The 14,526-nt window shown below is 45.7% G+C and overlaps 2 protein-coding genes across 2 annotated transcripts in view; both read left to right on the forward strand.

The window, feature by feature from the left end:
• LOC131586022 (sterile alpha motif domain-containing protein 9-like) overlaps positions 1–14,526 on the forward strand; it is a 248,996-nt gene that overhangs the window by 164,343 nt on the left and 70,127 nt on the right. The gene's annotated exons all lie outside the window — the stretch shown is intronic.
• Positions 229–14,006, forward strand: CRLF3 (cytokine receptor like factor 3). The gene is made up of 8 exons (XM_058852779.1): positions 229–488; positions 2,916–3,123; positions 4,928–5,015; positions 5,480–5,657; positions 6,690–6,912; positions 7,526–7,658; positions 10,563–10,675; positions 10,975–14,006. The coding sequence occupies exons 1-8, from the start codon at positions 354–356 to the stop codon at positions 11,226–11,228; spliced, it is 1,332 nt and encodes a 443-aa protein (XP_058708762.1). The 5' UTR covers positions 229–353; the 3' UTR covers positions 11,229–14,006.

A 14,526-nucleotide genomic window follows, 5' to 3' on the forward strand; every position in this document is an offset into this window, starting at 1 on the left:
GCGCTGCCCAACGGCCGCGCGTTGTTCGGGTCACGTGACGCGGGCGGACCGGCGCGCGCCCGCCCCGCCCCTTCTCCGCCGAGGCCGCGCCTCCTTCCGCTCCCCCTCCCGCCTTCACCGCTGTTAGCCGGGTTTTCGCGCCGCCGCCGTGACGTCACGAGCTAACGTGCGCCCTGCCCGCCGCTGACGTCACGCTTCAGTGACGTCACCAGCCGCCGGTCCGTGCCCCGGGGCTGCCTCCCGCTCCCGCCGCGCTTCCCGCCCCGCCCCGCGGATGCGCGGCCCTTCCGGGGGCGAGGTCCGCCCGCCCCGCCCCGCCGCCGCCGCCGCCTCGCTCGCCGCCGCGGCTGCCCATGGAGGCCGCCGCCGAGGCCGAGGCCGAGGTGCGGCTCCTCTTGCAGGAGGCCCGGGAGAGCATCGAGGCGGCGCGGAGCTACCGGCGGGAGCTGCAGCAGCGGCTGCGGGGGCTGCACCAGGCGCGGGAGCAGGTGGGGAAGCTGGACGGGGCTCCCCGGAGCTGCTCCGGGAGGACAGGGGGCAGGTGGGCCCGGTGGGGGTGGCCGGCACAGGGGACCCCGCTGAGGCGGCGGCGGGTCCCGGCCGCTCCTCTCCCGGGGCCCGGTGTTTGATCATGGTTCCTGCCGGTAGAGCCGGGATGGGGCTCAGGTGTGGGGAGGGTGGAGGACGGGGAGCCCCGGCGGACCGGGTGTGATGAGAGCCCTGGACCGGGCTGGGGGGTGCCGGAGATGGAGGGTGTGGGAGCGGGCAGATGTGTGAAGTGTCGGAGGAAAGGGATGCGAGCTGAAGTCTGTTACTGAGCTGAGCCGCATTTTCTGGGACCGTAGGGAACTTTCCCAGGCAGGAATAAATATTTTAAAGAACTACGTTTTCCAAAGTATCTGGGAGGCTAAGTCTGATTTAATAGGGAGCGTTACCCCATCTTCAGATCGGATGCCTGCCTGGGCAAGCTGCTCCCTGGTTTGGATGCTGCTGAGGGCTGCTGTCCCCATGCACCGCAGTGCCTGGGTCACGTACTCCGTGGGTCAGGCAGGAGGGCTGCCAGCATTCCAGGGTAGCTGGTTTGTCTGTGCTGGAGCCGAGGCAGAGTTCCACCGGGACTGTGACCCACCCGCCGGGAGATGCAGGAGGAGATAGGCTCGTGTGGGCTGGGAGAGCCACAGTGCAGGGCTGGCTCCTCTGCTCAGCCAGCCTCTCAGCTTAGGAGGGTTTGCAGACTGGAAGTGATGCCTTGCTGTCTTCGATTCATCTCTTCAAGGGGTAAATAAAAACAAAACCAAACTTAGAGAATGTTTTTGTGGTGACCTGTTAGTTTTTCTGAAGCAGATCCCGTTAGTGCAGAAACCTGCTGTAAATCTGCTGAGTGAGTGTCCTGGTCCCAGCGCATGTGGGTGATCACTGGATGTTTAATTAGTCAGCATTGAAACCACAGGCTGCTTAAGAAAATGAATTGTTCATGGCTTTCATCCACACCTTGTCATCTCAAAGTGTTGCTTGGCAATTCCAAGAGCAGTGAGAGGCAGCCCATGTGCCTTTGTGCAGTGAGTGTGTAGTTAGCTCACCTTTCCTTTTCCTCTTGGGGGCAATTTCTGTGCATGTTTCTGTTTTCTCTCTTTCCATCTTCAGGACCACTTGCTGTTTTGTGCACATCCAAGAGTTCCCTGTGTTCCCAAAGTGCTGAATGTGCTACACTGGGGTTCATGTAGTGTCAGCTTTATTATTTGAGGTCTGGTTGGCTGACGTGACAGGGGTGGATCACTTGCGTTGCATCCTTTTCCTTTGGAGCAGTGAGACTTGATTTTCTGCAAACTTCACACAGCTCTGTGTGTTCAGGGACTTGCATTACCTCTTTTGCATGATGAGCAGTATCTAATTCTGGGGCTGAGATGCTGAATTTGTATCTGCTTCTAATGGAGGTAAAGAGCTTGGAGAAGTGAGTGTTCTGCCTTCCTTTGCCCCACCCCTTCACAAAGCTAAATACTTCCTTTTTTTTTTTTCCCTGAAGCATTGAAATTACAAGAAAAGGGAAACAGAGCTGTGTGGCAGCTGCAGAGCTTCATGAATATTTGTTGAAAGGAAATTTATTTTACCTGACCAGAGAACTTCCTGTGTTGGTTGTCTGTACTTCTAAAGATCTAGAAATTATGTTTAAGGCTGTGAGCGTGTTGCAGCATTTCCTTGTGTGCTTGACTTATAAAAGTTGTTTACAGGGAAATGGTTACTTCTTATTTTTGCATCTTTAGCTCAGGGATGTTCAAGTGTGTTTTCTTCCCTAAAAGCCAGATTCAGCAAATTTGCAGACATTTTAATGAGCACTTGTAGAACCTTCTGTGGTTGGGTTTTTCTGGAATCAAAACAGACTTGCTGTTCACCCTGTCCTGTCACCAAGGATGGCTGTTTGAACAAAATTGAAAAGAAAGCAGTTTTATGAGGATTTTAAAAATCCAGTGAAGTGTTAGGGCTTGCAAAAGTGCTCCTAGATAGTCTTCTAATGATAGGTTTTTGTTTGCAAGAAGGATCTGTGTATGATGGCAGAGTGGTTTTTGAGTAGGATTACAGCAGTGGGGGTTTTTTGAGGGGCAGCAGGGAGGCGATCTACAGAGCATTTGGATTTTTCTGACAAGAAAAATTCCTTGACTGAAGCACCCATAATCCAAGTTGTATTTTGCTTAGGTAATATGCTCTTCCCCTTGTCCAGGCTGGTTTCTTTGCCTCCCAGCTGTACATGTACTAAAAATGACTTCATTAATTTGTTAACTGCCAGTGGTCATTTTTTAAAGCAGACTCCACTCACAGCTTTTCTCCAGCAAATGTGGATGAGATGCTTCAGAAAAATAAAAAGTGTTCATGGCCTTTGCCTTTATCCTGAATCCTTCTTTCCTGTTACCTGAATCCAGATCAAAGATAGTGCAACATTGACCAGAGATGTGCTTGAGCAGCATTTTAGCGATTTGAAAGGGACCCTAAAGAAGCTGCTGGACGAGCGACTGATGTCCCTGCTGCAGGAAGTGGATGTCATAGAGCAAGAGAGCATCAAGCCCCTGGATGAGTGCCAGAAACTGATCGAGCACGGAGTCAGCACAGCCGATGATCTGCTCCGGGAAGGTGAGGCAGGACCTGGTGCTGAGTCTTAGCTCTGCCTTCCACTGTGGGTCTGTCAAAAGTCTGGAATATTCCCATTATTATCAGTGTGTTTAGCTCATTTTGGTCTTATCTCAAACTAAATGCTAAGAATTGGGTAGATGTAGTAAAGATCTGATCTCTATTATCTCTTACAAATCTGTATTTCAACATTTCACTCCAGTCCTAGGGTGTACATATGTCAGTGTAGCCTCTCCTGAAGGGCAGGAAGTACCTATTTGAGAATTATTTCACTGTAGAGACATTCACTGCCTCTCCAGGCTAGACAGGAAAGCATGTCAGCCTGCTTTGCAATAAAATACATTTTGGGTAGCACTATAGCAAAGTGTCTGTTTTGGTGAAGTAAAGGATGTCTGTCTTGCTGAATAGTAGCTGAAATAAGCACGTTGTCCTGCTGAGTGTGATTATGTTTGCTGTTGGCGGGGAACATGAGGAATAAAATGGCCACTCTATGGGGAAAATTTCTCTAAAAAGTCTGAAGATGAGGCAGACAAAAATGGACATATGGAATATTACTGTAAGGGCCAGACTATACCCTGCTGATGCTAAATACCTCGGCAGAAAGGAATGTCACTCTTGCCTGTTTTCCCCAGGCTGGAGAACCTACTGGGAGCATGTCTGAGCTGTGAGTGTGTTGGCAGTTTCCTTGCATTGTTCTCATGTCTCAACTTTAACTTTCTTTCAGCATGAGCTCAGTTCTGGGAGCTAAAGCACATTGAGCTGTGTCCCAGGGGTGGGAAAGCTCCCAATTCCTCCTCAGCCCTGAGCTTTGTGCTGACTTGGGAGCTCAGTGCCTCCCGCTCACAGGAGCAGCGACAGTGTTTAAGGATTAATTTGTTGAGATTTTTTTCTACCACCACAGCTTTGGGACAGCTGATATTCACCTTGTTTATATTTTCAGTCTCAGGTCACTGAATCAGGGTGGTGGCAAAAATTTTTTGTGTGGAATTCTATGGGGTCTCATGAGAAGCTGACTCGCTGCAGTTCCCATCCCCTGGGTGCTCTGAGCAGGAGCATCACCGAGTGCTGTGGGCAGGACAAGCACATGCTGCAGCTGAGTCAGAAAGGAGTTAATCCTCATGGTTATTAAATCTCCTGCTGCCAATTATGACGTGTGCTTTCCTTCAGAGATTTGTAATGTGTAATCCTCCACTTGGAAAAGGACTGAGCTTGCTGAAGTTGTAAATTACCCTCAAGTCAGCAGACAGGAGACTGGAGCATATGTCTCTGTAAGATGAAGTGTGGGATGCTACTTTATATGGCAAGCTTAGGCAAATATTTGTATTTATCTCCACACTTCAATGCATGGATTATTTCCTTCATTGTGACAACAGTACCATTTTGATTGTAGCAAACAATCTAAACAAGAACAATGACTGAAATTATCTCTTGCTTTGAAGTGCCTGCTTTTTTATTTTCTGATCAGTGAAGGTGCTTTACTTTTTTTCTTCATTTAAAGCTGGTGGAGAAGGGGATTAATAATCCTGATTTTTGGCATCTGACCCCAGTTCTGCTCCTGTCTGAGACCTGAGGCAAACTATTACATCCATTATGGGTGTGTCTACAGGTACCTTTGAGAGCTTCAAAAGTTGCTAGATAGGCTTTATACTGTTACCTGTAATTGTATTTTCTAGCTAAGACTAGCAAAAGTGCTGAGAGTGCTTCACATGTAATTGGTTGTTCATGTCAGAACTGGTTATTCTTTGAAGCAAAGAATGCCTTCTGTGGACATTCTCTCATTAGGAATATTTTTACTGTTTGGTTGCAGGAGAGAGTGCAGTCGATGGAGATGTGGGACAACAGAATGAGAAACTTTGCAACTTTACAAAAAAAGCTCTACATATTCAGCTAGATAGGTAAGACACCAAGATTCTGAGGTGATCTGAGGCAGTGGCACATGTGCCCTTCTTTGTAGGGGATCTTTTCTCCTTTGAAACAAAAGCTTTCTGCTCCATTTCCTCAAAAGATTCATTTGAGGTGCTGCTGTCCTGTTTGTTTCACAGACTTTGATTGGGGCTGGCACTCACAGAATGGAGGGGGTTTTCATCCTCCATATGTTCTGTGGGAATATAGGCTGTTTATTTGTGAAGGATGAAGCCACTCCCTGTAGAACAGGCTGTGTTTCAGAATATTTGCTGACAAACAGACAGTCTGGTTAGGGCTGAAGCACAATGTTTTCTGAGTCTTTTAAGTTTGGAGTGCACGTGCCAATTTCTGCAGCTGTTCTCTCTTTGCAAATCTGCACAGATTCAAGTATATGGATGAAACATGAATTTGTAGAAGCTGGCCACTCTCATTACAGCACACTTTCCTTTCTCAGCTTGCCAGAAGTGCCCTCCTTGGTTGATGTGCCTTGTTTATCTGCCCAACTGGATGACTGCCTCCTTACCATATTGAAAAATCAAATATTCAGACATGGAACTGTGGCATCCCGCCCACCTGTACAGCTGGAGGAATTTGTGGAAAAGCCTGGAGGTATTTTAGTCCGATGGTGTAAGGTAGGTAAAACATCCTCTGTGAAAATCCTTTAGACTTGAGTTTTTTCTAAAAGAACCCAAACAAGCCACTTTTTTTCTGATTTCTCTACTGCTTTTCAAGGACTGGTCCGCTCCAGTGTGGAGTTAAGAACTTGAGAAGTGTTTTTTTTTTGGTAATGGTGTCATTTAAAGACAAGGTAGTCCAGTGATGGTGTACCATCTAATCTAGTGTGGCTGGTGCTGGGGTTTATGCTTGCAGTGACACTTGCTTTAGCAGACCCAGGATGGACTTGCTCTGTTATGCTTTTACCCCTAAATACATTTGTGTTCCTAGGGAAATGCAGTGGGTAGAAAAAGAAAACATTATTATATTAGCTAGTTCAGTAGCCTTTCTCTTCAACACACAAAAACTATTTTTGAGTAAACCACTGCTGCGGTCTGGTGTGGTTTAGTTGCTGTTGGACAGCTCTGTGCTCCTTGGCAGCATCAAAAAAACCTTTGTTGTTCTAGCAGCAGCCATTTGTTGGCCACCCTTCACTTGTAAAGGATGTGGACTCAGGTTATTAAACCGTAGGCACTGCTGTCAGGTGGGGTCTAATATTCTGTGCTACACAGGAGTTCCCTGAATTTGGTTGTGCCTAGGGGATAATGCAGGGTTTTTTTGAGGGGGTGTGTGTGTAAATATCTTTTGACTCAGATATCAAAGAACTGGAAATTATTCCTTGGAATAGTTTATGAAGGACGACACTAATTTTCCCTTGCTGTTAAAAACTGGCATAGAATTTCTTCTGCAAAGTTGTTTTCAGCTTTTGGCTGAAGGATATTTTTATATCTCTGCTAGAATGAACAGCCTTCTGTTAAACGTTTCTTCTTCTGTAGATATTTTCTAACTGTAATAAAATAATTCTGATACATGTTACTTTCTAGAAGGCACATTTTCTGCTCTGAAATACCTTGAGTCTGATCACCTGCAGTGCTGTGCTGCCATGTGCCCCTTCAGAGGGGAAGGGAGAAGCAGAGGGGTCCTTTTTGACGCAGTAAATGTTTCTGCAGGTGGATGATGATTTCATACCCCAGGATTACCGGCTGCAGTACCGCAAGAGCACCGCCAGCCACTTTGAGGATGTGTACGTGGGCTCAGAGACAGAGTTCATCGTGCTGCACATCGACCCCAACGTGGATTACCAGTTCCGGGTGTGCGCCCGCGGGGACGGGCGGCAGGAGTGGAGCCCCTGGAGCGTCCCCCAGATCGGCCGCACCACGCTGGTGCCCCACGGTACTGCTCATCCTCACCTGCTGTGGGGCTGCAGCTGGCTGGAGCTGCTGCCTGTGTGTGTGATGGGGGTGGCCCTGGTTTTGTGGGGTGTGTGTGACGTGTGATGAGCTGTCCCTCCGTCCCACAATTCATTCTTGGCTTCCATGGCTGAGGGATACTCAGTGAACCTTTCACAGGTGGCTCACTGCTTCCTTAGCCTTGGGAAACATTATTTTTTCTTCTCCCTCACCACAACATAAGCGTTTTTCATGACCTGCAGCTCTTAACAAGCTCTTATCTTGGAGAGAGGAAAACTTTAATTTTCTCTTTGCTTAGAAATTTCTAAGCGCAATGGGTAATGAAGGCTTTCCTTTTCCTACAATAAGACTTGGCAGGGATTGCAGCAAAGAGTGAACTCCTGGTGAACTCAGAGCTGGAAAATACTTTTTGTAATTGCAATTTATTTGAAAAACAAATCTCTCCATAAGAAAAAGGCAAAAACAGCCTCTGTTCTTAACATAGCTTAAGCTGCATGAGGTGAACTGAATAGACATTGGGACTGGCTTGGTTTTGCACAGACAGGATGAAGCTGAGGTTCACAGTTTTCTTGCTTTTTTGTTTGTTTCCTTTGAAGAATGGACAGCTGGTCTGGAGGGTTACAGCTTGAGCAGCCGAAGAAACATAGCGCTTCGGAATGATTCTCAGTCGTGTGGTGTGCTCTACTCCAAAGCTCCTACTTATTTCTGTGGGCAAACATTAACATTCAGGCAAGTCTTTTTTTGGGTGCCTGGTGCGTCCCCTGTGAGCTGTCACATCTGAATTGTGTGTAAACCTTTTTGAGTCTTAGCTCAGCTCCAGTCAGGTAGTGTCTCTGACATCTGACCTTCCTTTAGTTCTGCTTTCTGGCTTTGTAGGAAAGCACCTGATGTTTTTGCAGGACCTGCACTTACATAAAAAGAAAGGTGAGTGGACTCCTGAGGGATGGTCATGCTGAGCAGATCTATGGAATGCTGAAGTTGCTGGTATTTTGTAGCAGCTGTTACTGGCTGAAGTCAGTGGACTTTGCCTCTAGTTCCTTTTAACCTTGGGTCAGGGTGTGCTTTCCTTCCCAGACTATTCACTGGCTCTGAAGACTCTGGACATGACAACGCTGATGTTCTGTGGCATGACAGTCTGGCAGCAATGCATTTAACATGTGAGATAATTACTGCTGGTCAGACTGCTTGAAACTGGCATTAGAAGATCCAGAGGGGAAAAGGGATCTTGTGAATTTCAGGCTTTCCATTTGATACAGAACATGATTAAAAAGCTTGGCAGCTTTGCTGCCTGTCATCCTATCCCTGAGATGATGCTGTTTAACAGGGTATGAGGAATGTCCTTGTGGATATGTCAGCTGTGATTACAGACCTCAGAGACTCTAAAGCTTTGTTTCATCTTTTCCCTGGTTAAATAAAACTACTTGCTGTATAGCAGGCAGCCCCCAAAGACAATTAAAGAGGGCTGTTCATGGTACTTTCATGACTTATTCCATGGTGTTTCATTTATCTCTTCCTGGTAACAGATCATGTTAACTTTAGATGGCTGTAGGATGTATTCAGTTGCCCTGTCTGAGATGGATAAAAAGATCTAAAGCTTTCATTTGAAATCTATTGCTAGATTTAACTTCTCTTGGCTTAGCAATGCCTGTGAAATTAAAGGCAGAACCTTGGTTCTCTCTCAGTCCAGTGCTTTTTATAGTTTTTTTATTAGTAGCATATGAAAATGTTTTGCTTCACATTTTGGTTATGGACTTCTCTCCAAGAGGAGATTGTTTCAGAATGGCAGAGCTAGAAAAACCACGTGTCCACAAGAACTATCATGACACGAATCTTGAGATTGAAAACAACCTCAAAAATTGGTTTTGTTCCTCTTCCAAGGTCCAAGAGTAGCTTCTGGTTTGGAAGTGTGAGAGATTTTCCTGAGCTGGGACATGTACTACTTGGTGCTTGACTTTCTCCAGCTGTTGGAACACAAGTTATGATTCACAAGCAGCTCTGTGTTCTCTGTGTTTAGGGCCCAGGCACAGCTTGTCAGCGAGCAGTGAAGCTGTGATAAACACAGTGCTTTGTATCTACATTTTAAAGATAAACTGTGGCAGTTGTCCTGAGGTGAAGCATTTGGCCAAGCTGTAGGAAAACATCACTGCTCTAGGTCAAGTCTCCTGTTTCCTTGCAGCCTCCAGGGAGCTGCCCTTAGTGAAGGGAACATTTCTCCACAGTGACCTGCTCTTCATCTCTCTAAAGCTTTGTTTGCTGTGGGGGCCACAGTCCTTGTGGCCAGGCTTGTGATTTGGGCTCACCCAGCAGCTGCCCTGTGGTGGCCACACTGACTCTGTCAGGAGCCCAGCACAGCCCTGCTGACAAGCTGAGGCAGCTCCTGTGCTGCCCCACGGATGGACCTGTCTGTGCTCTGAGGCAAATGGAAACTGGTGGTGGTTGACCAAGTTCTGTGTCTGGGCTGCAGAGACAAGGTTTTGTTGTGCACCAAAATGAATTTGAAATCTCCTTTGGAGTTGCTTTGGGAAAGCATGGTGAATCCCTTCCAAAGTAAAAGCTTCTTGGAGATTCAAATAATAGTTTTCCCTTTGCTTTAACAGTGTGAGGCTATTGCTCTCTTAGTGGCATTCCCAGGGGACTGAAAAACCTAATAGAGTGCAAAAGTAAAACATGGTTCCAATTTTATTTTTGTTTCTGAAGAGTTAACTCATTATGTGCCAGTCCACTGCCCCCTTTAATTGCTGGTTCTTGAAAGTTTTGCTGAAGTTTTCCTTTGTTTGCCAACAACCATGGATCAGTTTTTTCTCTCAAGCTGCAATGAAAATAACAACTGCTTTTCTTTCTAGAAAAGACCACCTGAATTTCATGAGTCACTCAGGCTCTCTGTAAAGTAGGATTTAGCACCTTTGAGTGGTGGCAGTACTAGAGAAAGGACTCAAGTCCAGAGCAGCCCTTCAGTGTACAAACTGTGCAGCCTCACTCCTCTGCTGGGGCCCAAAGGGAAATGAGTCCCTGGTTGTTTGCACAACTCATTTGCATTTTCTTCAGAGCTCCTTTCTCCAGACCAACACTCTAAATACAGCTGAGCAGAATCCAGACATGCAAATGCTCTGCTAGGCATTGCTTGGTTTGCACCAAGCTGATTTATTACAAATGCCCAAACCAAACAGACCCCCAAAGCAACACCCCATCCTCCTGCCATTACAGCAGAACATGCCAGGGTCCAAAAAACCTATTTTAGTCATGCTTATTAAATCCCTGCTGAAACTACAGCTGTCTTGCCATAATACATGATGCTGCCCAGTAGTGTGGTATAGCTGATGGTCCAGCTGAGCATATTGTCTGCTTCAGACAACTGGAAATAATTTTGAAAGGTCATTCCTAAGCTGTGACAGTGGAGAATTGCATTAAATAGCACTGGAATTTTGCAGGAAGCAAAGGTCTACTTCATATTTTCTTCAGATTAATAGACTATTGCTCAGTGGAGCTCTCACAGGAATTTTAGTCATTCAGCAGGGATCTCCCCAAAAGTTTGGATGAATTTGTTGAGAGCCCTGGAGCACAGTGCAGGGATCTGGAGTTCATGGTATGTTTTGATTTAAAGCTTCAGGTTTTGACTTACCTTTTTGCTGTTAGAATTGAGACCGTGGGACAGCCAGACCGCCGGGACAGCCTGGGAGTGTGCGTGGAGCAGCGCAACGGCGACGACTCCCTGCAGCGGGACAAAGCCGTGTGTGTCAGCACAAATGGTGAGTCTGAACCATTTGTTCAATTTGGAATTCCTTCCCAAAACTCACAGCCCCTGGCTCTTTAGATCCCTGCATTACATATGAGCAACTTTCATGTATGTGCTGCTCGTGCAGTTAAATCTTTGGAGAGATCACAGATCTCCTCTTCCTGCTTGCAGTTATTGCAACCTCTTCCATGTGACAAGAGAAATGCAGCAGGGTTGCTTCCCTATGTGCCTGCAAAAAATAGAGAGATGTGGTCTTGCACATTAGTATGTACAGAAAATGAGAAATATTGTTAGATCTGCTGACTGTTTCAGGGGCAGTATTTGTAAATGGAAAAGAGATGACAAACCAGTTGCCTGCTGTTACTTCTGGCTCGACTGTGACATTTGACATGGAAGTTGTGCAGCTGGGACCCTGCAGCAACGAGGGAGGAAACTTCAAGCTTCGAGTAACCATCAGCTCTAACAACAGAGAAGTGGTCTTTGACTGGGTACTTGATCAGTGCTGTGGCTCTTTGTATTTTGGATGTTCATTTTCATACCCAGGCTGGAAGGTTTTGGTCTTCTAGCAGTGAGTAAAGGGATTTTTTGGTTTTGCTGTAAAGTGTAATGTTAAAAGCTGAGTTTCCAGCTATTTGACAACAATCTGGTAACAAACCCCTGCCTTTATAGTACTTGAACTCCACTATATTGTACTTTGTACTGGATTCATTTAAATAATAATTGTGAAACATTGGATTTGTTACTCTGAAAAAAGCTAGAAACAAGCATTTGTGTAGGCAAATTAATTTAAGCAGTCCATCAGACCTTTCCCTTTTTTCCTCTAGACTTGATTTTTGTCAGTATTTCATTGTACTCGTCTCAGGGTACGCGCGTTGTGTAGAATTAACTTTGCTTCAGGCTGCTGCTCTGTGAAGTAAGCATTTTAGGGGTGGTAATGGACCAAAGTTGTATTTATACCACTCAGAGCACAGTATTTAGAGCAGCGAGGTCCTGCTATGCTTCCTTGTGCACGATGCTGCCTTAGGAGTCTGAGCGGGCAGCGGGGCTTCCTCAGCGCACGGTACTGTTCATCCCTCCGCAGCAGGGACGTCTGAGCCAGCCTGGGGCTCAGAGGGAGCCAGCCTGTTACTGTCTCATTTAAGTGCCTTATTTCCATACTTCCTGAACTGTTTTCTGTGTTGTCACTTGGAATATGTTTTCTAGGGTAGCTGCACGGTGATGCCTGCATTGGCCATGCACGGCTGCCTCAAGCAGACCAACAGCCAGAGCAGGATGTTACCCTGAGCCTCTCTGAATGTCTTCCCTGGTTACAATTCACACACAGCCTGTGTCAGAGCAAGTCTCAGTGATTTGGTACCTGAGCTCAACCTGTGGATTGGCAACTGTGATTCCTCAGAGCCCTCCTAACACTCAGAGACAACCTTCTCTTACTGTCTGACAACACAAGTGCTGTTGTGATGTGCAGGAATCCTGGCAATCCCAAATTCTGCCTGGGGACACTGGGCAGTCAGTGCAGGTGGATGGCCCAAGCACTGCAGCCAGACTGCAGCTGCTGCTGGAGCTCCACCTGGAGTAAGGGAGATGGGCTTTGGGTGGGCTTCAGGCAGATTTAACCTGGGGCAGGCAGTCAGAATTGAAGAGATGGTGGTAATTAAGCTGTCTCCTCCATAGAGCAGGATGGGATAAATAATAGTGTGAATTAAATAACTTGGAATTCAGAAGTTACACAAAGTTACACATTTTTCCTCTAAGGAGCAGCTAAGATGGGTAAGCTCAGTCTCAGAGCCTATTCCTGGTCAAAAGATTGCAATGCTACTGGATTGAAAGAATATTTAAAAGCAACACTCACTGAGGGGCTTCTTACCTCAAGTTCAATTAAAATGAAATATATTTTATCATGTTAGAATAGCACTATTTTTATAAAGCCTAGACAATCATACTGCCTTTCCTTCAACTGGCAATGTGCTACATTAGCCCTCTATGCTACTATAATAAGCTTAAAGCATAAAAGCTTATTTTACAATTAATTTAGTCCATACTCACACTATCAGTACAAAAAAGATCAGCCATCGTGCCTGAATTTTTCCCTAAGCAGCTGTAGCACGGGTGCAAGAATTTCAGACAAGGAGAATGGCTGTTGGTATTTATAGCATTTACAAGAATAAAAAATGTGTGTGGATTTAGATGAGTGCAAAGAACCTGCACAAAGCAGAGTTAGATTGGAATTGGCTGGAAGACATGAAGTGAGGAAGACTGAACTGCCACAGGTCAGATCATCCACTGTTAGCAACAAAGGGCCTGCAGTACTCTTAGTTTTGAAAGCTTCACTAGTTCAGTTTTAGGGAAAAAGAGAATACTGGCTTATCCTGTGCTTTCAATGTTACTTTAATTCTCCTGTGAAGAGTGTTTTCAGTACTTTTACAAAAAGATTCAGTAGATGAAAGTGTCAGTCCTGCTCAGAGGGTCAGGCTGCCACTCCAGATAGCAGCTGACTTAAATCTTGCTCCATGTAATAGTGCTGGCAGTTCTACTTACACACTTCAGGTATCAGGTACTAGTTGTAACTTAGTACTTTTACCATATGGAAACTGAAATTGTGAATATCCACACTTCTGAGGTACCAATGGCTCAGGTACCTTTTCATCTGCTTTTGCAGGGGCCGGTCAGACTGTAGATTCTGCAGGATATTTACTTACATGTTAGAAAATAAAGCTTAAACCTTGAATTCAGGTACTTCCAGAGGTGGCAATACCGTGTCAGGTTGTTCAGGATATACATAAGAGCAGCTGAAGGTGACTGTGAAGGGCCATGAGAGGCCCCTACTGCTGCCTGGGAGAGCTGGGGAAGGCAAGAGAAGTTTTCCTGCCTTCAGGCTTTAGCTGGCTGTTGAATGAGGGCAGTTTGCCAATGGTTCTTTTGTTGTTATTGTGGTGGTTTTGTTTTTTATTTGAACTTGGCACAAGCCTCGCTGTCCAAATTGCAAATGAGGTACTTTGAGCCACCTCTTGGAGCTGCACCTTGTGAACAGGAGAGGATCGAGGAGTCTCAGGGCAAGAAACCCGAGCACTAAAGGAACAAAGGATGCAAAGAAGCGGAAGAGGCTTGAACTAAAAGGTGTAAATTCTGTTCTTCCGCAGCAGAGTTCAGCTGGATGGAAAACTTGACACTTCCTGTACAATTTGCACCTCTAGCTCTTGGAGCCCTGCAAGCAACAGAGTGTTAATGGCTTATGAAACCCAATCCTCAAAGTTGTTTTCCTAAGCTAGTACATTCACTTACCTCAACTAAGACTTATGTGTCAAGAGAAATTTGAATTTTTTTTAAATAAAAGTTTTATCCCTCAACTGTGTATGGTCTAGAAAATTATTTATTGGGGCATAAAGCTGAGCACCACAGCATTCTAACAATGTAAGAAAATGTTTTCTAGAGCCCTGCAGCCATCTTTAAGAGCTTCTCCCCATTTATTTTTCCCATTTATTTAATCTTCTGTCTCTCAGAAGCCCCACACAATTTTTTTTCCAGTTTTCCCACCTGTGCACTTACCTTTAGTTACAGATTTTAACTGACATCTCTTAGAAAAGTATTTTTCCCCTTCTAATAAAATTTGTTATAGAATCTATGAGCTATTTCCCTCAATATTCCATCACAGCTGATTAGACAACTCTATTTTACTGTTGCCATCTCTTACTGTGCATTCCATGGTGCAACTCTTACACATCTGTAATTTTTGGCCAGCAGCAGGGGTATTTAATCACCTTCAAATAAAGTTCCTGTTGGACTAACACACAGCTTTACTTCATTCACTTAGTTCTGCTTTACCTGGAGCCTGTTCCAGTTCTTTGGTCTCTTTTAAAGGAAAAACAG

This window comes from Poecile atricapillus, chromosome 17 (assembly GCF_030490865.1).
Source record: "Poecile atricapillus isolate bPoeAtr1 chromosome 17, bPoeAtr1.hap1, whole genome shotgun sequence".
Lineage (NCBI taxonomy): Eukaryota > Metazoa > Chordata > Aves > Passeriformes > Paridae > Poecile > Poecile atricapillus.